Genomic DNA, 21,274 nt, shown 5'->3' on the forward strand with positions numbered 1-21,274 from the left:
GGGCCGAACCTGGCGCGTTCGGAGCGGACGGAAGAAAACGGTGAGCTGGGGCTGAGGTCCACGGACTGCCACCCTGGGAGAGGCTGCCAGTGAAGGCCCGCTGCATTATTGATGTCGTCTTGCAAGTTAGTTACACTTGTTTCTGCCCGAAGTTGATAAAAAACACATCCTTTCAGAAGACAGTCTCACCCTGAAGGCTTCAGGCACTGGCCACTTCAGGCTTGCCCTGGTAAGTCAGTCCAATCAGTGTTAATTTCCTAACAACTGAGATGCTTTATTTACTTATTCAAAGCTGAATTGTCAAACTAAAGCCTGCAGCCAGCTGTTCTCATCAGCGCTTTCACTGGCAAGTCACCCTGTTTCAAAAACTTGGGTGTTTTGGCTTTGGCTGTCTTAGTTGCATGTGTTTGTGTTATGTCATGGTCTTGTGGAGCATGACCATTTACACACAAGATTGAGTTCATTCCCTGGCAAGGAGAGTAATTTTTACAGGTTGTTTTATTTGTCTGGATGTCAGCGTCTTCCAGGAGTGTTCCATATGGTTGTCTTTAATAAGCTTTGGCCACTTTTTCCTTTTGATTGTGGAAATTAGGTGGAGAAGCGGTTAGAGGAAGGACTTGTGGAGGAGTACACGACAAGGTGTTTTGAAACAAGAATTTCTCACAAAGAAACATGCTCATTGTTTTGCTTATTTTTATTTTTTTGTTTATTCACGAGGAACTTTTTATGATGATGTGGTTCTTCTTTGTTGCCTTCGAACAGAGGATGCCAACAGACAACAGCCACCTGCCAGATGGCATCCAGGAGCAAGACCCTGTTACTTCTTCAAGCAATAATGGTCTGCATAATGCTGAGAAATTGGGAACTGAACAAGAAAATGACATTTGTGACAGTGACCTGGATAATAGCAGTAGAGTTCCCAACTCTGACTGCCAGCTATCCACTTCCATGGCTGCTGCTTTAGAGGTGCCCAGAAGAGGACAACCCCTTTTACAGATCAACAGGCAGCAGATTCAGTCCATCTCAGTTAGTGCACAAGCTGCCGAGCTCAGAGGTTTAGGGGTTGATGTCTATGACCAGGATGTATTGGAGCAAGGAGTTCTTCAACAAGTAGATAATGCAATTAATGAAGCTAATAAAGCAGTAAGAGTAGCTGAAGTGGAGAGAGAATATCGGTCAGTGCTGGAAGACTTAAGGTAAATTGTGGCCTTTCTTACTGTCCTTTCTGTTACTGCCTATCTGATGAGGCTTGATGTCTCATGTTTTTAAAAGCTGGAAGGTGAAAAGATGTTTTGAACGCACTGGATCCCATGAACTCTTCCGAGTCACCCATCTTTTAAAAAAAGGAGAAAATATTTTTCACATCAGTGATGCTTCATTGCTCTTATTTAACTAATTCAGTCATGCATCAAGGCAGTGCATCTCCTTTTTCTGCTTTGTCTCCTGCCTTACCTAGATGCCTGTTTTCTGAGCTGTGGAGAACTGCATGAACATTCTGTTATTCAAAGTTACAGTCAGAAGAAGTGCTGCTTCTTCAATTCCATATGCTTCATGGGGTTGTCTGCTTCTGGTTATGCTTTCTGTAGCTTGGATGACTCCTATCCTGAATACTAGAGCCAAAACAACTTATTACATGTGCTTGTGTGAAGTACGTAATGAACCTTAAAAGAATCAAATGCTTAATTAACATGGAATATTGATAGTAGAAGTTGTTGAGGGATCAGAGCCACTAATTTTTTGAGTTTTGATCTTAAATCTCTCTTTCTGTTTCTTGTCTCATTCTAGACTTACTGTCTGAGCTACTGCAGGCCAACGTGCATCATTCACTGTATTGCATTACTGTTGGCTTTTAGTGCTCGAGAGTTCTGTAGGCCTCCGTTCCCAATGTGAATTCGTGCGTAACTCTCTTGTTAAGCATATGCTTAATTTTATGCACTTAATCAATTTTCCAGTTTGAATGTGGAGATTTGAAATTAAGTAAGCTTGCAAAACTGGAACCTAATGTCAGATGTTAGGTAGCAGAAGGATGTAATGAGTAAGATGGTCATCGAGAGGAAGAAAGGAGCAGTGTAACCACTACAGTTAGATTTTGTGGCTTTTCAAAGAGTGGTGCACGACGCTGTCAATTAGTTGATATTTTCCTGGTTTTCCTTAATCAGCATCCTATGATTTTTCTTACCCCTTAATTTTCACCTTCCACATAAAGGTGTAAAATGAGATTTACATGAGGGGTTGCAAGTGGTTTATGCAGACCTGTAGAATCTCATCCGTGTAAGATACAATATGCAAATCTGAAAGTTGATTTTGGAGAAAATTAGCAGAGATAACAGCTGGCTCGTACAGAGGGACTAACAAAAGTAAAGATGTGTGAATGGAGCCTGATAGAGTTGGTTGAAGTCCTGTAACATGGTGAATGCATGACTAGAGGTGAAGTCAGGCAAGAAGTGGGTTTTGAGAAGGTGGCACAGAGTTCATCGTAGAAGCTGCATCATTGTATAATATACACACAAATTGAAGCAGAATAAGGAGAATAAAAAGTGCCTGATGTTAAATCCTGTTTAAATCTTAAATCTGTTCAAATCTTCTACAAGCTTTTTGGAAGAGGAGAGTAGCAGCATGTGTCAAGAGACCCTAGGCCAATGAATGAAGCAAGAGCCAGAATGTAGGAGGTGTGCAGGAAGATGGTATACTTCAAAGCAACAAAACATACAACTGATATGTTGTATCTGATATGTTGTAACTGATATGTTGTATGTTGATATGTTTCGAACTGATGGTTGGAAAGTGTTGAGAGAGAATGTCGAAGTGAAGGTGGCAGTGGTAGCTGGGGAGCTGGTAGAATGGGTCTCCTAGGAGAACAGTGGTAGAATCCAGAGCACAGCTGAAGAGAAACGTGACCCAACAACGTCCTCCCTGATGTTGAGGAGACTTAGGTAGTGCTTTTCATGGCACATGAGGGGAATAATGGCTGCTCTGCAGATGTTGTAAAGCGTTATCTGTGACAGTTTTCATAATACTTTGAGACACTAATTAGCATATCCTGTGAAATACTCTGCTATTTGAATCAACAAGTCTAGGTTTGTTGCTTCTGACAGCGGGGCAACGCCTCCTGCCTTGCAAACAAACTCAACAGCAGAAACATGATATTAGGTTATATAGTATGTGGTTCAGCCTGAATTTCATATTGTATATGGAAACAGGAAAAACAGTAGTGAATCAGTAAGGAAAGATTAATACTGATGTGCCGTTACTTCTTTGAGCTAGTTTGTCTTCCTGAAACTGTATTTTCTAATACCTTCTTTGTGTAAAAGACACACTGTAAAGGTAAAAGAAATAGGCTCCCATATACAATGGCATCAAACTATTAAAACAGTTTTAGAAAATGAAAACATGGGATTTCCCGTTAAGATTTTTTTGGGGTGTTTTGTTTACCTTTAATAATAAAAGCAACAAGTATCACTTGCTTATTACTGTCATCAGACTTGTAACTTTTGAGTAATAAATATTACAGTGGTTTGTTCGGTTCCCTTGCCTTTGGAATTTTAGTATTAGCAAAATTTTGTTTAAAAATATTTTATGATGTATAACTTTTTGAAATTTTTAGTATTTCCAGTGTTGTTTAAATGTAAGTTGCCTATTTTAAAACTTACCTTTAGACCTTTTCAAATCTTACCTTAAATCTCCTGGAATTTCTAAATTTCCTGAATTGAGAACATGCTATTTTTCTTTCTATATTTGACTAGTATATTGCAATCTTCTTGTTTTTTCAGGTCATGTACAACATCTCTGAGGCAAATAAATACAATTATTGAGCAACTTTCACCTCAAGCTGACAACAACAAAAATATAAGCAGAAAACTAGATTCTGTAAAACGGCAAAAATATAACAAGGTGATCGGATTACACTGATTTCCTGCTGGCAATGCTTAGCTTGTACTTTGGCTTATGGTTTGGAGTGTGTGTTACAATTCTTTCTTAATTGTATAGTTCAGAGTCTACAATTGCTGTCCCTTCCCTTTTAAGTGGTTGAATTTTCTAAAAAAAAAAATGTAAATAACTAATTGAAATGTGAAACTGAGAGCTCAGTTTTATTCTAAGTTTCATAACAAGCTTTAAAACTGGTGTTCCAGGACCTGCTCAGAAAACTGATTTGCATGAATTTAAATAAATCTCTACCAGTAGCATTTGGAGAATTATCGAAGCATTGTTAGGGCTTGATTCAATGGTTGACCTAAATCAACCTAAATCTTGTGGTCTTCATTCCCTGCCTTCCTTCCTGTGAGCCATTTAACTCATTGATTTGGCACAAACTGCTCTGGCTTTTTTTCTGCCAGAGTAGTAAGTTAAAGGAGCTTGGAGAGCAATCTCCCAGACATCAGGGTAATGTAAGCTCTAGACCTATACAGCTATGAACAGGAAGGAGGAGATTTGAGAGAAGGGAAACTTCTGGTCAGGAATGTAGTACTCTGCACATCCTCCTGTCTGGTGGAAATTCACCCTAATATTTTCTCTAATGGTAAACCTGACTGAAGGACTTAGTATCCTTTGCCCTCAGATACTTCTTCCCAGTCTCAGGCCATTTGCCACTGACTCATTCAGTTGTTTGGTTTTTGACTTTGATCCTATCAGCAACTTGGATAACTGTGCTCACGATTTGGCCGGTTCAGGAGAAGAGGACAGTACTGAACAGTGGCTCAGGACTAGGAACAAGTAACTGGAAGGAGTGGGAAGAAATGCATTAACCCAGAATTACCACTGAAGAGTGATCATGTAATTGGACACTGTTTTGCTTGTTTTCATATTACGTATGTTTTCATATTACATTTACACAAGTGTTAGTTGCAGGGGAAGCTCAGACCACACTGCAAATTCAGTTAGCCACTCTTAACAGTCCTTGAAGTGTAAGAATAAATCCCTGTATGAAAACCATAATCTGTAAAAACCCTAGTAACCTCAAGAGTGTTTTGGAAGCTGTTTGAAGGCAGGCAGTGTATTTAAAGCTGTTCTTGAGCCACTTTTTGCATGGAGGTGTGCCATTTTCTACTCTTTGTAGTATTTAAAAAAAATGTTTATAGCTGAATTCTTCCATTATTGAGACAAACAGAGAATTAATGACTGATACAAGACAGCTATTTCCTCAGAGCTGTCATACAGGGAGTGCTTTGTGATATAAAGTACTCTGGTAGCAAGGATAATGGTGCATACACAGGATATAATATTTTGTACCGTACATTAATAGACTTACCCTTTGTGGTTTGAAAAGTGCTACATGAAGACAGGGACAAGCTAGTGAACTCTTCTTCACCAAAAAGAAAAAAATAATTTGCTCATTTTTATTTCAACTTGCTCAAGTTGATTTTTACTGAAGTATGAGCCTCTCTAGGTAAGGAGATGTTTCCAAAAAATGAAGCTACAAATGTGGAAAATTAGATTGTGTTTGCTTTACTGGTTGGAATTTCTTGTTTCATAAATGAAGGTTGGCAACACCAAGGAATCTCATCACCAGTAAATATACAGTTAAAGATAGAACACTCAGATAAAAGGTGTAGCAGAAGAGCTGGCTATGAATTATTTTCAGAGCGGTAATGAACTATACTTGTTATAGCATCTATAATGTTGATTTTTTCACTTATTTTTTTAAAGCCATTTTACTTTTTAGTTTTTGCCATTAAATTAGCTTTGCCTGCTCCTAAATTAACTGTTTACAAACATATATTAGGATAATGGACTGATACACAATTTCCGTTTCTTTCTAACAAAACGTTCCAAAACTTCTGGGATGATAAATAAATCTTAGTAAATCTTACAGCTGTTTTAGTGGCCTGTTAACCATTAACACAGTGTTGCAAACCACGAACAGGTCTTTTGGTGTTTTCTGTTCATCTCACTAATCTGCTTGATGGGCTGCCTTCTCTAGAATCAACACATTCATAAAATTACCTCAAAAGATCTACACAAAAAACGCATGTTTATATTGCCTGTATAAACAATCTGATCTGAATCATATCATAAGATGAACACACAAAATTGTGTGTGTTCTGTGGGTTGGGGCCCTGCAGATTACTGTGGTGACACTTTTTTGCAATTTTCTTGTTTCAAGCGCAATACTGTGAATATTTGAGTATGGAAATCTAGTGGAATACACTGCAAATATATAGTAATTTAAGTCTTATTTAAAAGAATATTGAGTTTATGAACCAGGTTAAAAATAAAATTATATATCTACTTTTCATTCAAGGAGCAACAGCTAAAGAAGATCAAAGCAAAACAAAAGCGCCTCCAAGCAATTCTTGGTGGAAGAGAGATTCTTGATCAAGTAAATGAGATTGAATTCGAGGAAGATGAAGGTATGGGGGAAAGCTGAAAGTTCTGGTTTACTTAGATGTAATGCCTTTTTTTTTTTAAGCTAGTTTGCAAGATCTTTGCCAATAAGGAAACAAATTTCAGTGGTTTGCTTTCAAAGAGAGAGTTAAGAACATCTCTGCACCTGCAGAATAGCAGCTCTTGGCATATTCACGTGGGAAGTTTTAAAAAATGAATGTTAATCCGTGTTCAGCTCAGTAGGGATAGCTGAGGCACATTAGAGTATTGGGCTTAATAAATTGGAAATCCTAACATTTTTTCACAGCTAATTTGATAAAGATGACTAACATCATGATTGAATTACATTTTATATGCTGGATGCTATCAATCAACATTAACAAAATTGTTTTTCTTACTGTTGGGAAGTATCACTAGAAATGAAAGGAGGAAGTGCTGCTTTTTTTCCAGGCTGCACTGTGATTTAAAAAAAAAATAAGGCTTCTTCCAAAGCAGGATATTTGTTCTCTCAGTGTTTCACTAGCTGATCTTTCTCACTGCTGTCTGAAAACTGAGTTTGTATTTTGTAACTCCAGCTTGGTTGTGTCTTGGCCACAATCACTAATCCGCGGTATTCTGCAGGGCCCGTTTGGACCCTGTTGACGTCTGCACATCACCTTTGGGTTATGTTGTTGTTTGCAGAGGTGTAAACTCTTTTTGTAAGACCATCCATCTAAGAGAAGGACACTTTAACCAAACCTACGACCCGAGGACTTCACTGTCACCGTCCAAGCTCGCTAGGCCCTGGCAGATGAACCTCAGGTGTAAAGGGTGGAGCCAGTTCCACGCATGCCGGTGCCTCACCTAAAAAAATCCACCGCGCAGGCCTGAAGGGTGCACTCATCACTTGCAGTGAGCGTGGGAAAAGCCCTTCCCAGATCTTCATTCGCGAAGCCAGGCCATGATCATGAAACTCTTTGTGCTATTCGTCCATTGCAGATGTGTCTGGAATGGATTCCAGCTCTCACAGAGCTCTTGCTTCTGTCCTTATTCAAAAAAGCTTACAGGAGTCAAAACTGCACTAAACGTTTCTTAATAGAAAAGCATCTTTAATCTTTTTTCTTTGAATGAGTTCGCACAGTAAAACTCAGGCACCTCATGTGTTTTAATGTGAATGGAGCCAAGCCAGAAGAAACGGAGTTGAGCAGTTCCAGTATTTTGAGAAACTGGGAGGGTGGAGAGGGAGAAGTTTCATGCCTGATGTGTCATCATTCCTTGTTAAACAGGTTTTGGTGATAAATGCAGTGCTTTAAATGGGACCATATACAGTAGTATGCCATGCTGGCAGTTCCGGTCCAGATTTTTTGAAATTTTGGACCCTTATAATAGATTTCAGGCTGGAATTCCCCCTCAGCTTCTTGAATTTAAGAGCTTTTCCACCTCTTTGCTTTCAAACGCCAATTACAGTTTGTGTTAATATGTACAATAACTGTGTATGCAGTTTAACTGAAGTGCTCTTTTATGACAACATGCTGTGCAGCCAGTCCGACTTTTCAAGTCTTGATCCTAATATTAGTGTTTTAGACTAGGAAGATGGGATTTGTTTTGTTTTGTTTTAAATATGTGGGAAGACTGTCTTTTATGTGTTTTGTAAGACTTGTGTCTGTCCTGGTAATGGAAATGTCAAATTTCAAGCTTATGAGGAGGACTGAAAAATCAATAATAGAAATGGACAGTGTTGCTGCATATGGGAACACAGTGGTTTCTTGCACTGGACATGATGACATGGGTTGAACTGACAGCATAGGGAGCACATTAGAGTTTATGCACTGTGGGGGACTGTAAGTTTATGGTAGTTCTTGCTGCTATGCATCATTTCGAGAATATTTGCATTTTGATAGTAAGTGTAATGTTTCCTATGTGAAGTCTGTGAAGTAGTATGAAGCAAAAATTACAGCCTCACTTTTTTGGCCTTCTGTTTAGTTTTGCCTTTTTTGAACTTCAAGTATTATGCGTTATGATAATTTGAACTTTAAAGTTGTATATAAAAACTGAACCAAATGCATATAAAGCTGGGGGAGTGGGGAATAAAACACCCTTGCTCCTGTGTCTGAGTTATTCAAAAGGTGTTAAAGGCTTGCTCTATGTCCTGATTTTTATTATAGAACCTGGTCCATCGTGTCTTGGCAGTAGTCTTATGCCAGTTCAGGAAACACAGTGGGAAGAGCTTATTCGAACTGGCCAGATGACTCCATTTGGAACTAAAATATCTCAGAAGCCAGAGAGGAAGACACAACAATTAGTGCTAAATGGGACAACTGATTTTGAGAAGTATTTAGCAGATCTAGCTGAGCTGTCATCTGAAAGAAAGAAGTTATCCCTTCACAAAGGAGCAAAGAGGAAAGCACAAGCCCAAAATGTTCAGTGCATAGCTCCTGCATATACTACAAAGGAAAAAGAGGGTAAAGTCCTGTCAAAAACAGATAAGCGCTTAAAAAAACACATGAGAAAACTTCAAAAGCATGCCCTTCGGATTCGGTCAAAGACAGAGATTCCAAAAGAAAAGAAATATCTTGAGGCCAGGAAGTTCAGGCGTAAGCAGGAGGATGATAGTGGAGAGTCTGAGTATGTACCTGATGAGGAGCTCTTTGATCCAGAAGCAGCCCAAGAGAAGGAAGAGCCGGCATCTTCTCATGCTGAGAATGATTCTGATTATGAACTTGGGAATTTGTCAAGAAAAAGAAAATACTTGGGGAAGAGACATTTTAAAGAAGCTGAAGATGATGCTGACTTCTTTCCAAGCTCTGAGGAAGAAGAGCGTACACCGGTGAAGCGCAAAATAAAGAGATGGAGAGATGATGGAGATGCAGACTATTATAAACAGAGACTAAGGTTAGTCCTAGAAATTTTTATTAGTAGCAACAAATTATGTTGAAGATTCAAAGGGCAATGTCTGTAATACACTGCTAGGAATTGAAGTAAGAAAAATGAGACAGAATGATCCAGCCTCCCAAAAGGAATCAGACATGCCTCTTAATTACAAGGACTTGGCTGTTAGATTTTTCTGATTCTTACAGGTCCTTCAGTAATAAGCTATTTGTGTATCAGTATGTGTTTGTTGTTTGCAGCACTGTGAATGTGCCCCAGATTGAGTATATATACAACAATGTATTACATCAGCTTTATACTTAAGTACTGTCTTTGTAGATCTTATACCTACCTTTCAAAAAAAAAAAAGATTACGCCTTCAGTTTGATAGGCAAAATTACAGTGCAGACAATGTCCTCCCCCTTTGGAGGCATGGCTCTTTTCCACTGAGAGAGAAGTCCTTGGTTTAGGATGGGGGGAGTTGCTTAGTTTTCTTCTTTAAATAATTAACCACTAGTCAAGAAAAAAATCACTGAAATAAATTACAGTTACATAATATTTTTGTAGAATCTGTTATCTTATTGAAATCCGAGGCAATTATATATAGTTTATATGGCTAAAAAGTTTATTTGAAAATTGATGTTAAAAAGATCTTTTGAATTTAAACTTGTAAAGAATTTATACTGAAAAGGACAGTATCTGTATAACTGGATTATTTGCACATGGTATCTCTTGTGTAACCTCTATTAGAAGATGTAAGTTAATGAACACTGGACATTATACTCCTGTCAAGTATAAAAAGAGCTGCTCCGTTTGACAGTGTTTTATAACCTGTGTTTTTAATGATCTCTCTGTAGCTACAGTGTGCTTTGGAGATATTTTTTCTACTGATAGTGTAGCTGTTAAGCTCCTAACAGTAAGATTGAGCAATATTTCTATTTTCAAAACTGTCTGGAAAAGATTTTGAAGGGGCAACAATATGATATGTAAGTTGTCAAGCTGTTAAAATGCTAATTAGACATGCCGGTGAAGTTAAGTGACATTTCTGCACATACTGGGAGTCAAAAGATTGAAGAGCACTAAAGTGGTGCTTTTGATTTAATTGTTCTCTAACAATTGGTGCATTTTCTCTTTTCTAGTCTAAGGGTTGAGCTTCATGTAATGAACTTTGGCTTGTTGATAGCATGCTTACTTTTAATTAATTATCTTCATGAATGCCCTTCAAGTAGAGGGTTTTTTTTTTATTTTCCTCCGGAAAATCATGGATTTCAACTTGAAAACACCTGCTCTAGAGTGAGAGGAAGAATATGTATTAGGGCTGTCAGTGACGGGTGATTTATGTAGTGATAAGGCCTAGAATAGGTACTTGGTTAATGCTTGGGAGACTCAAATTTTACACTATGGAAACATAAAACTTTATAGATTTAAATGAAGCTATATCAGAGAAAGGATCAAGAATTAGAGATATAAACACCCTCTCTTTCTGAGGTGAGAGCCTGAGTTGCTGTGGAGGAAGAGGTATCTTCTGATAGCAGAAGTACTCACCATTGTAGAATTACTGGTAAGAAAACCTCAGTTAGGAAGAACGCAACTTCACTTTCACATCTCAGGTTACAAAAGCAAATTGGGAGCTGATATGAGACAAAAGGTCTGCACTCCCAGGATGCTGCTTTTCAAAGTTAAAGCGTAGTTTATTGCTCTTGAATAGAAGATTTGGCAAGAGCCTAATCCGAACAATGTCCAAAGGGTCAAAAAGAAATATGTTTTTTATTGGATGCATTCGCAGAAATTAATTGTACTTAATTGGTAAAATATTTACTATTTTATTGAATAAAACTGTACTCTTCACATTTAAATTAGACCAATATTAAATCATTTTTAATTCAGTGTTTTCATCAAGAGTAATTTATTTTGATTGAAAGTTTTAATATGACTCACAATTTAAATTCAGTCAAACACGTTTTTTAATAACGTTAAGATTGTGACAATTTATCCTTGGCAAAGTCATATTGTAGAATACATTTCTTTTGGTTACCAAAGTTACAATAAAAGCCTAAATGAATTTTAGAAATATCAATAACTGTAATTGCTACCAAAACACTACATCTCTTAAAAATTTCATAGCTACAGTTATTGTGGCTGTTAAGCTGCAGCTGTCCACATTGACGTTTTTATGCTGACACCCCCAGGTAATCTTCATTATGGGAAATGCCATGAGAAAATAAAATGTAGCGAATTAAGAAACATATTAAGAATGCTATAGAAATACTGTCATTTGCTTACATTTATGTCTTGTTTCATGTCAGTTTTACTTTTGAATGCAAACAAATGGGTGAGATTATGGTATATTTTACCCCTGAGAGAGGCAGGGGAAAATCCTGTAGGATTACTTTAGTCTTCTGAACATCTAGTCTTGTGCTTGGCACTAAATACAGTCCTATACTCTTAAAGAATGAAAATGAGTTTCCTTAACATTAAAACTTTTCAGAGATAGGACTTGAAGGGATTGGTCTGTGTCAAGGGGAAACTACAATGATGTTGTTAAAGCATGACAATTAGCTAACTGCAGGACTGCAAAGCATCTCTAGAACAAGAGTGTTTGCAGAACAGAAGCTGGTGTTATCTGCAGTAAACAGGGCAGGAGGGAGGGCACCCAGCTCTTTCCTTCTAAAGGCCGGCCCATTTAATCAAAGCAAGATGTGATCAGTGGAACATGAAAAAGTAAGTTAGCTATACAGAATTCAGCTCAGACTCTCAGTAATTTCAGTTCGTTTCCCTTGTGTGGGTCTCTTGCCTTTCTGTTGTTGCTGCTACTGGAGCCCTGTTGCTGCACAAGCCCACAGGGGAGAAATCTTCTGTTCTGAAAAGGTTAATGTTTAGGGTGAATCACAGCTTGCGAGAATAATGGAGCACCAGCAAGGAACATCAGGGTTATGGAGAATAAGGCAAATAAGTAGGATGCTGTCAAGCAGCTAAAAGGTAAGTTTAAGATTGAGTGAAAAGTAGTGTATTGCTATTCCCAGCTGTACTTCATAGTGGCTATTACCAGCTGAACCCCAAGGATTAGATAATTAGTCTCTAGGATGGTGGTGAAGGTCTCAGAGACTTGATCCCCGTCAACAGTTACGTTATCAATGAATATTTTGTCATACTTAACAGTGACCGTCTTCGTCTAGAAGTGTTCAAAATTGGCACTGGTGGAATCTTAACCTCTTGCCTCCTGTCTGATGAAATGGTCAGGTGATGGCTGAGCCAAGTTCTCTGAAGACTATGGAATGAGTGAAAATGCACCTGTTTTCAGCTTCTTTTACCTAGTATCACAAAATAAAAGTAACCTTCCATGCAGATTAAATGCATTGGAAATAAACCTTTTCTTTGTTCTCAACAAGAAAACTGCTGCATGGTTTTCATGTATTATTCTCAAAACTTTGCAGATGTGGGAACTGTAACTTACAAGATTTTTTTTTTTGCATGTTAATAAAAGTTTTCCTTTGCATGTATTAAAATGCAAAGCACAAGTATAACCAAGTAATTTTTGCTTCTTATAATATAGGTAGTTAATGTGTTACGTTATTGACATCACTAGTACAGTATCTGCCTAAAGTAATAAGGAGTCAAAACAAAATAAGAATTTAGCAGTCTTATGGTCACTGTACCCTTACCAGTTGTCAGTATGTTTCTGCCTGCTGCTCCAAGGAAGGAATTACATATCGAGGGAGATAAGTGCTCTATCTGTGTTCTCTGTCTGTGCTGTCTTGTGTCTGTGTAGTTCGTGGAGTGCAGTTGTTCGAATTCTTTAATTGCTGCCAAGCGCTCAGAGGCAGGGCTAGGAAGGCTGCTTCTTTCCATAGCTCCCAAGTGACATCCAGGCAGCTGAGTAGCTGGAAGTTGTGGCTGTCAGTACACAAAGCAGTTGATACAAAGAATCAAAAAACAACAAAAAAAATTGCTTAAAAATAAGTTGTTTTTCTCAAATCAGATCAGGTTTCATGTGTTCACTCTCTCTGAAGTATCTGAGTCACTGAATCTCTTGATGTTTCAAAGTTATAAATTAAAAAAGGATTAAATATTACCTTTCCTGAAGGATACTCTCGTAGAGCATCCTAACTGCTCTTTAAAATGACAAAGCCAAGACACAAATGAAGATACATTTTAGCTCACTCACTGAGTACACCTTTCATTCTAAGCTCAAGTGAGTAATTGTGTCTTAATTTACTTATGGAGACTTGTGGTACTAAATCCATGTATTTCATCTGTTAGGACGTACCAATTAAATCCACCCATATAGACCATAAAAAGTTAGATCCGAAAAGTAATGCTGAATGCTTCCATTTAGCAAATTAGAATAATCTGTAAGGGATTCTTAGCTGTATAAAACAGAAAACATATTGTGCTTCACAAATGCAAACTATATTAAACACTCAGCTTGGTTCCTGACTATTTTTCTCAAAAAAAAAAAAAAAAAAAAAAAAAAAAAAAAAAAAAAAAAAAAAATTCAAATTGTGCTCATTACTGTTTTGGATGCAGAATTTCTTTCTAGGGTATTGCAGTAAATGGAAAATGGGTTTAGTACCCGAACACATTCTTATATTAAGAAAGATTTAATTGTATGATATATGGCTTTCATACTACACCTCCAGGATAAAATTGTATTTATGTCAGTGACCATGGACAACATAAAACAGCATTCTCAAAGGTCATGCTTTTATTTTCAAGGGACCTTGGTGATATAGTAACACTTGTATTTTCTGATTGTTTAGACATACTAATGATGTGTAAATGAAGTGTGTAAGGAATATATTGACCAAATGGTTAGTATGGTACTGTGTAAAGTGAAATACAAGCTACTGCAGTTTCTACCTCGAAAGTCTGACTTCTGGAGAAAGATAGAAGACCAGACTGACCAACTGACTGATCTGGTCTAACAAATAGTGATTGTCCTTCCATTGCTTCAGCCATTTAGATATTTACACTTTTTTAAAGAAAATAATTAAATTTTAGTGTAGAATATTTTAATACAGTGACTTATATTAAGTTCACAGCCTTTCAGAAGCTGAATAGCTTCTTCAAACTTTGAAAGTTGTCAGTGGTAACAAGAAGTTGCTGCTTTTTCTTTAAATTGGTAATTGAGGGCAAAAAGCCCTCCAGATCTTTAGAAGAGATGTAGTACCAGAACCTTCAATACTACAGCCTGTGTAAATATACACTTCAGCAAAATAACAGATGCAGTGTGCATAAGATAAACTTCTCATTAGGAAAATTAAGTATGCGATTTATTAGTTCAAATTCTGGACATAAGCACTTTCTAGGAATCTAATAATTGTAAGATAAATTCCAGCATTGATCGCACTTCTTGCAGAAAATATACTAAGTTATATTAAGGTGAGGTGCCTGAATTCTGGACAGCTACAACCTAATGTCAGAAACGTTTCTTCTTGGTGGTTTCTGGATCACTTTTTCTAGTGTACACTAGATGGCAATCTGTTCCTTCCCAGGGGAGACTGGAGCTGCAGCACTGGCTACTGGCGATCCGTATCTGCGTATGGAATTAGAAGCAAAGTCTTGTACAAATTATTGCCCTGCTTGAGTTTAATATGGATTCTTAACCTAGATGTCACTTCAGAAGCTTTGTAATATGCAATTGTTTTAATTTTAGTGTAGTAAGTAGGAGTTTTCTCCTACTTGGTTTGACCCCAGTCAGATAAAACAATCAAGTTCTGACATGTCGCAGTTCTAGTAATGACACGGTCTGATGCAATGACTGTCAACATTTGTCAGTTGGAATCGTTGATCTTTTTCTGGAACTTACAAGAATAATTAATCATCTGTGCCTGATAGCACAACATTGTAGTACTGAACAAAAATAAACATGCTTTTATGCTGTGCCTCTAGAATGTATCATATCTGCCTGCTAGACTCCAGAGCGTGAATGTTATTTTCCTAAATCAAACATTTAACAGGCTGCTAGTCTAAGGTAGAAACTTCCACTCCCATGTTAGGATAGACTATCTTTGTACACCTTGGGGTTTCTTTCTGCGTATGCTGCTTTTTCTCCATCATGATTTTTGCTTCTGATGACTTGCTGACTTAAGATTTCAAAATAAATTCTAGTGAAGCTGGTTCTCGAAACCTGTCCAGCATTGTGTTATCTTAGTTTTTCAGTACAGTGGTTTTTGGCAATTATCGTCACTTGTATGTATTTGTAGGTGGTGGTGTTTGTTTTCACTTAATAAAACAATACAACCATTCCAAATTTGTGACTGGTTTCATAAAGGCAGACTGTAAGTATTTTCTCAAAAAAATACTGGTGAAAAGATGGTCTAGAAACCTGCCATTCATGAGAAAAGCTTTCATTCATGAGAAAAGTTTTATGATTGTGTTGTTTGTATATGAAGTGTTGAACTTCTTCCCTCTTTCTTTCTAACCCAAGTTTTTAAAAAAAAAAAAAATTGCCAAAGATGCAGAAACCTTTAAGTGGAAGCTCCAACAAGTGTCACTGAAGTAACTAGTTAGGAAGAAAAGAGAAAATCCATTAATCTGCCATGAAGAAGATGCTGCTTGAGCTTAGGTTTGCAGATCCTGCAGGAGATGGTTTTGAATGACCTAAGAGCAAGAAGAATTTCTTCTAGCATTTTTACCTTATTTAGTGCCAGAGAATGCAGAGTAGTGTCCTTAGGAAGACAGGCATCATTGTTTTATTGCCTCCAGACCTGCTGATGTAGTTAAAAAATACAAGGGGGAACACGAGAACTTCATTGACTGGTTGGTTGGGTTTTGTTTCTTTTTTTTTTTCATTCTTTAATGTGTTCAAGATAGAAAACTTGAATCAAATTTGATTTTAAATGGGTTTAGCTGACAAGTTTTTTCTTTAGTGGAGGAGACACTTCTCCTATCAGGCTGGAAGGAGTTACAGTACTTTACGTGACATTGCGCCAGTTGCATTTGCTCTTTAACATAACTGAGCTAGATAGCAGCATGGCTGAAGTCTTAAGGACTTGGAATGTTTTGTAGTGTTTTCTGGTTTGTTTTGAGGTTGGAAGTGTAAAACGGGGGTAGGTAGCTGTCTGTCTTATGGGCAGTTGTTTGAGAACATTTCTCAAACAACTTCTGTCTCCCTTTGTTTGGCTAGTTAGGTCAGGGTATAAATCAAGATAATGAAACTGTTTAAGTTATGTTTCCATAGCTGATGATATTGTCAACGTTGGGCCAGAAATTAACATTTTTATGATTATGGGGTTTTTTTCCTGACATGGATAAAATTGGGCTAATAACTTTGAAAACAGAAGGCACTCAACCCATAAGCTTAAAGCACACCTGATTGTGCATAACAAGGCTGGAAATAAAACACAGTTTGCATATCAACCTCTAGATGCCATTTATCTTTGAATGCTTAAAAGCAATGCAGAGCTTTGCAGAAAAATCGGAATAAATAACTTTAAAAAATGAAAATAAAAAAGGAGGAAAATGCGAATTTCCTTATGTTTTTAAATAGTTCAGAAATCCCCAGGATATGGAGTTTTGGGGAAGGGGACTGGCGGGGAGGGGGGGGTTGTTCTGTTTTTTAGAACTCTTAAGCCATTTTCCTGCCATATTGTTGATTGGGGGGGGTTGCTGCTACAGAAGCAACCTAAGCTATTAAGAAGCTGTTTCTGTAACGAGTAAATAGTAAAATATTACCAGGAGGGGAATGGACTATTCACTCACCTGTAACGTTTGTCATTCAGAAACTGGAAGAGTACTGGAAGGCTGTTGCATACTGTTAAGTCTTTCTCCGTCCGGTAACCGCAGGACTCTTCTAGAGCGCATTCTCCAGGGTTTCTTCCGTGTAGAGTTAAAAGATTGGACAGAGGCTGGTTGTCACTTAATGCAGTAGATTTCAGTGCTAGGTGTCTTGATTAACTTTTTTTGACTTGAATTTTCCATTTGCTTTTTTTCATTCCATCACTGCTATTTATAGTTCTTTGGGACTGGAACCATTTTAGTCTTCGTATTTTATACTCCTAGACTATCACGTCTCCACCCTTTCTGTGAGATGCAATAAGGCTGCTTTTGCTATGCACCCGGAACAGTAACATGGTTTTCATCTGTTCTATAGCTTGTGAATTTCTGTAGGGATTTTGTCAGTTTATACACCACATTCAGTGTGCCTGCAGTGAAAGGCACTTTCATGGGAGAATTCCAGCAAAAAAGTGCTGTTGACTGGTTAGTACATACCCAGTTAGCAGTAGCATGCACTTTACTATTACAGGTAAATGTTTTCAGGTCACTAAAACACAAATCCGTAATTTTCTTGGATGTTGAAGATCCTTTGGTGCTTTTTCAAAAGGAGGGGAAACAATGGGGCAGGAAGCTAATTCTCTAACCTGCCTACAGTCCAAATAAGATTAGACTGCAGGCCACAAATTACTTTGTAATTTCAAAACCTAAAAAACCTCATTATCTTAATAATGACTGCGTAACAGATGTAGAGCACATCACCCCAAAGATGGTGATGTTTCCGAATGAGTCTTCTGTATAAGATTACACACTGCTGCACATTTCTGTAGGTGAAGGAAGTTATTTAAATATTTGGTTAAATTAATAAAATAGCTTTGGAATACCTAAGCTTTATTGATATTTTTGTGGGGTTTTTTTAATGGAGGTTTAGTAATTCAATGTAACCAGATTTTTTTGATGGTGCTAACTGTTGATTTGACTAGTATTTATTTATTAGTGTGGATTCTATATTAGGATTTCTAAGAAAATTGTATGTCTAAGAAAAAAAATTGTAATGTCTAAATTGTAATGTCTAAGAAAATTGTAACTAGCTATAAAACTCTGAAGGCTTATAACTGGTCAGGAGAGCATGCAACTTTTAATATGTAACATATTTTGACATTTTCCTGCATAATTCTTTTCTCCAAAGGATTATTATTTAAACCATGACATTGGAAAATGCATTTTTTTTTGTTTTTTTATCTGATGATTGAAAATTCAGTGTAGTTTTTATGTATCTTTTCTATGTGATAATTGATTGTTGACTTCTTGTGTCACTCTAGGAGATGGCAAAAAGAGCGTTTGAAGGACAAAGAACATCAAACAGCTGAGGAACTTTCTGAAGAAAGTGACATTGAATTCGAAGAGGGTTTCAAAGTACCAGGATTTCTCTTCAAAAAGCTTTTTAAGTATGTCTTGTGTACTTACTATTATGCTGCTGTGTGCTGTTAATAATAGCAGTAGTTATAGTCATGGTAATTTCTGGATGCTCATTTCTGTAACTTCAGCTGTTTCTGTAGGATTATTTCTTTTAAAAAGGCTCCAGGATTAAACCTCAAAGAAACTAATATATTACAAGTTCAAAAGGCAGTTACATGAAAATACAGATGATAACTGTCTGACGCGGATATGTATTAGCTAAACTACAAGTTGAGAAGCTCTCCTTGTCTGTTTTTATAAATGCTTTCTTTTATTGCTAAGTGCTTGTTTTAATTCAGGTGTGGATTGGTAGGATGACTTTGCTTTGTAGAATAAGGTGTTGGCAAGTTGTGATAAATGAAAACAAGAAATGTAGGTGTTTCTGTGATTGGGTGGAGTGAAAAAATATAGACAGTGTTTTCTTTAAATTATTACTTGAAGTCTACTCAGAGTAACTACTTATAATTCATAGTATAAAATAGTCTTGAATATTTTTGTCCAGTCAAATTTTAAAATATGGAGACTGCATTCCTGATTTCTTTAGTAGATGAAAAACACTCCACAACTCATTCTTTAGTTACTTGACGCTGGATAACAGATTTAGACAGGACTGCTTTCTGTTTCAGTTTTTTGAGACCATGTCAAAGTGCCCAGTGACTTTCAAGTTCATCTTAAACAGCTGTTTACAAAAGACAGCCAAAACAAGCTAGCAGCTGACAAGTTAACTTGATCCATAATCTCTCTCTTAACTTTCATGCATGATAGGCTTGAGTTCCTTTTTGTTGGCAATATTTCTCACAGCAGGAAAAATATATTCTCTTTCAAAAGCTAACCCTCTAAAATCTCATAATTAGTGTAGTAGAAAGCCCTGGTTTGTAAGAGTGTGGTATTCCTGCCAACAGGACCACTTAGTCTTAACCTCAGAGACATTACTACTGTTGTCCTGCAGTTCCTCAGAAGGAGAGCACTAGCTCTGAAATGCAATTGAATTAATGACTTGGTTGCCAGGACCATACACAGCCAATGTGTGGTCTCGAGTTGTTTATGCTAAGGTACTGCAGAAGTAATCATCCTGAGAACGGCTGTGTGGTCTGAGCAACCCAAAGGAAATTGAAATAAAGCAGACCACTAAAAATTAATCTTAGAGATACCAGCCTCGCTAATGAAGGGTATCCCTGCAAGCATGAGTCAGTTGGCAAAACTTCTTAAGTGGTTAGAAAGATCAATTGAGTCGAGTGATTTGTCTGACTTGTAACAAATGCTGAAATCTCCAATGTAGGAAGGAGCATAGTCAATACACATTAAACTTTGAATTCTGAGCAAGTCTAGTACAAAACATGGAAGTATGTTGACCCAAGGAGGTGAAAAGCAGTATACTGTAAATGATCTTTCTGCATAGTTGAAAACTCTAAAGATGTTAGCTCACACTAGAAATAGTAGACTCTTAAGTTCATTCTTTGGTAAGCCTGTTAAAGTGGGCAATCTGTTTCTTTGCTGTACGCTTGTCTGCTTTGAGGAACGTTCAGCAAGAATAGCACTGGTGCTGCTGAGGAACAAAACCAAATACAGCGAGCAAGACTGCCTTGGAAACATTGCCTTCTACTGTCTGCACCTAGCCTGAGAGAATGCTGTCTGTATAAACAAGAAACCAGCTTTTGTCATTATTTGCTTTCAGTGGGTGATTTCCCCGATACATCTGAAATGCAATTTTGTCTTGGCAACAGTGCAGCTGAACTCTGCTAGCTACTGTGGTGAATTTTAAGGGGTGCATCACAGCATGATTGCTCATGTGAAATACAGTCCAAACAACTTTTTTGGAATAGCAGGAAACATTTTTTTTTTACTTCTACAGTATTTTTAGAGTAAAAAGCAAATCATAAAAATCAATGCAATGAAAGCATAAGATTAGAGAATTTATTATCCCTGCATACAACCAGAAAAAATTATGGATGGGGGATTTTTTTCTTTAATTTTTGCATAGTTGCAATTATTGCATGTTTATGATTCTACAAAGGAGACACCTGTATCTTCCTTTTTTAGATAACCTTGGACCAGAATTTTTCACAAACTCAATTCTTTACTGTGAAGCTTTCTCGAGAGAAGGGAGGATAGGTAGAAAGGCGCTTATAAATGCAGCTAGCTTTTAAGCACTGGACGTAACCTAAGAAATACAAAATAATGTCAGGAAGTTCTTGAATGGTTGCCTTCTGAAGAGTCATGCTGGACATTAATCTAGGGGAGCCATTTCTGACTGGAATTAGGATTCTCTCCAATTTTTTAGTATTTCTGCAAAAATGTTTTGTTTTCATAAAATGTAGTAATGGTAGAATATTAACCTAACTGTAGCAAATCCTGCAAGATATGTCATAGTTGTTTTTAAAAATCATTGCTGGATTTTTAAGGTGAACTGATTTCTAATAAAACGGATTTCTTAAGGGCTTCTTGGTATATTGCATTTGAGACACCAGTAGATAGTATGACATCTGAACCATTAGATGTGTTCTTTGATCATCTTTTTCTAACTACTCAAGCCATTCATTTGCTCTATTTAGCATTCTCTAAATCCATACAAAACTCATGATAAATTGATTTTTAATAGTACTCTGTAGACACTAGGGTCATCAGCTGTCAGTAGTCCTAAATATTACTTGTTCAAAGAATGATTTTGAAATGCACGCAAGACTATGCTCTAAAAGTGAACAATCCCTGTTTTACAAAAAAAAAAAAAAAAGTGTTTTGCTCTTTGCTGTTCTCCCCACTGTGGGAATGCATACCATCAAGAAAATGGTATCAGTAACCTTGTTCTCCTCCAAGTTACAAGACACAAGTGCTGAAACGTATTTTTTTTTTAATTGAAGTTTAAATATACTGGTTTCTTCATTACTTCCTGTTCTGTATTCAATTTAACCCACACACGTGGTGTGTTATTCCT

General features: G+C 37.1%; 1 protein-coding gene across 1 annotated transcript in view; it reads left to right on the forward strand.

Moving 5' to 3' along the window:
* Positions 1-765: 765 nt before the first annotated feature.
* Positions 766-21,274, forward strand: part of LOC104490396 (DNA excision repair protein ERCC-6-like) — a 55,553-nt gene continuing 35,044 nt past the window's right edge. The window contains exons 1-5 of the mRNA XM_010132675.1: positions 766-1,196; positions 3,771-3,891; positions 6,239-6,347; positions 8,466-9,192; positions 18,207-18,332. Coding sequence (XP_010130977.1) covers positions 766-1,196; positions 3,771-3,891; positions 6,239-6,347; positions 8,466-9,192; positions 18,207-18,332 — 1,514 coding nt within the window. The remainder of the gene's footprint in view (positions 1,197-3,770; positions 3,892-6,238; positions 6,348-8,465; positions 9,193-18,206; positions 18,333-21,274) is intronic.

Source organism: Buceros rhinoceros, unplaced genomic scaffold (genome assembly GCF_000710305.1).
Source record: "Buceros rhinoceros silvestris isolate BGI_N320 unplaced genomic scaffold, ASM71030v1 scaffold11170, whole genome shotgun sequence".
Lineage (NCBI taxonomy): Eukaryota > Metazoa > Chordata > Aves > Bucerotiformes > Bucerotidae > Buceros > Buceros rhinoceros.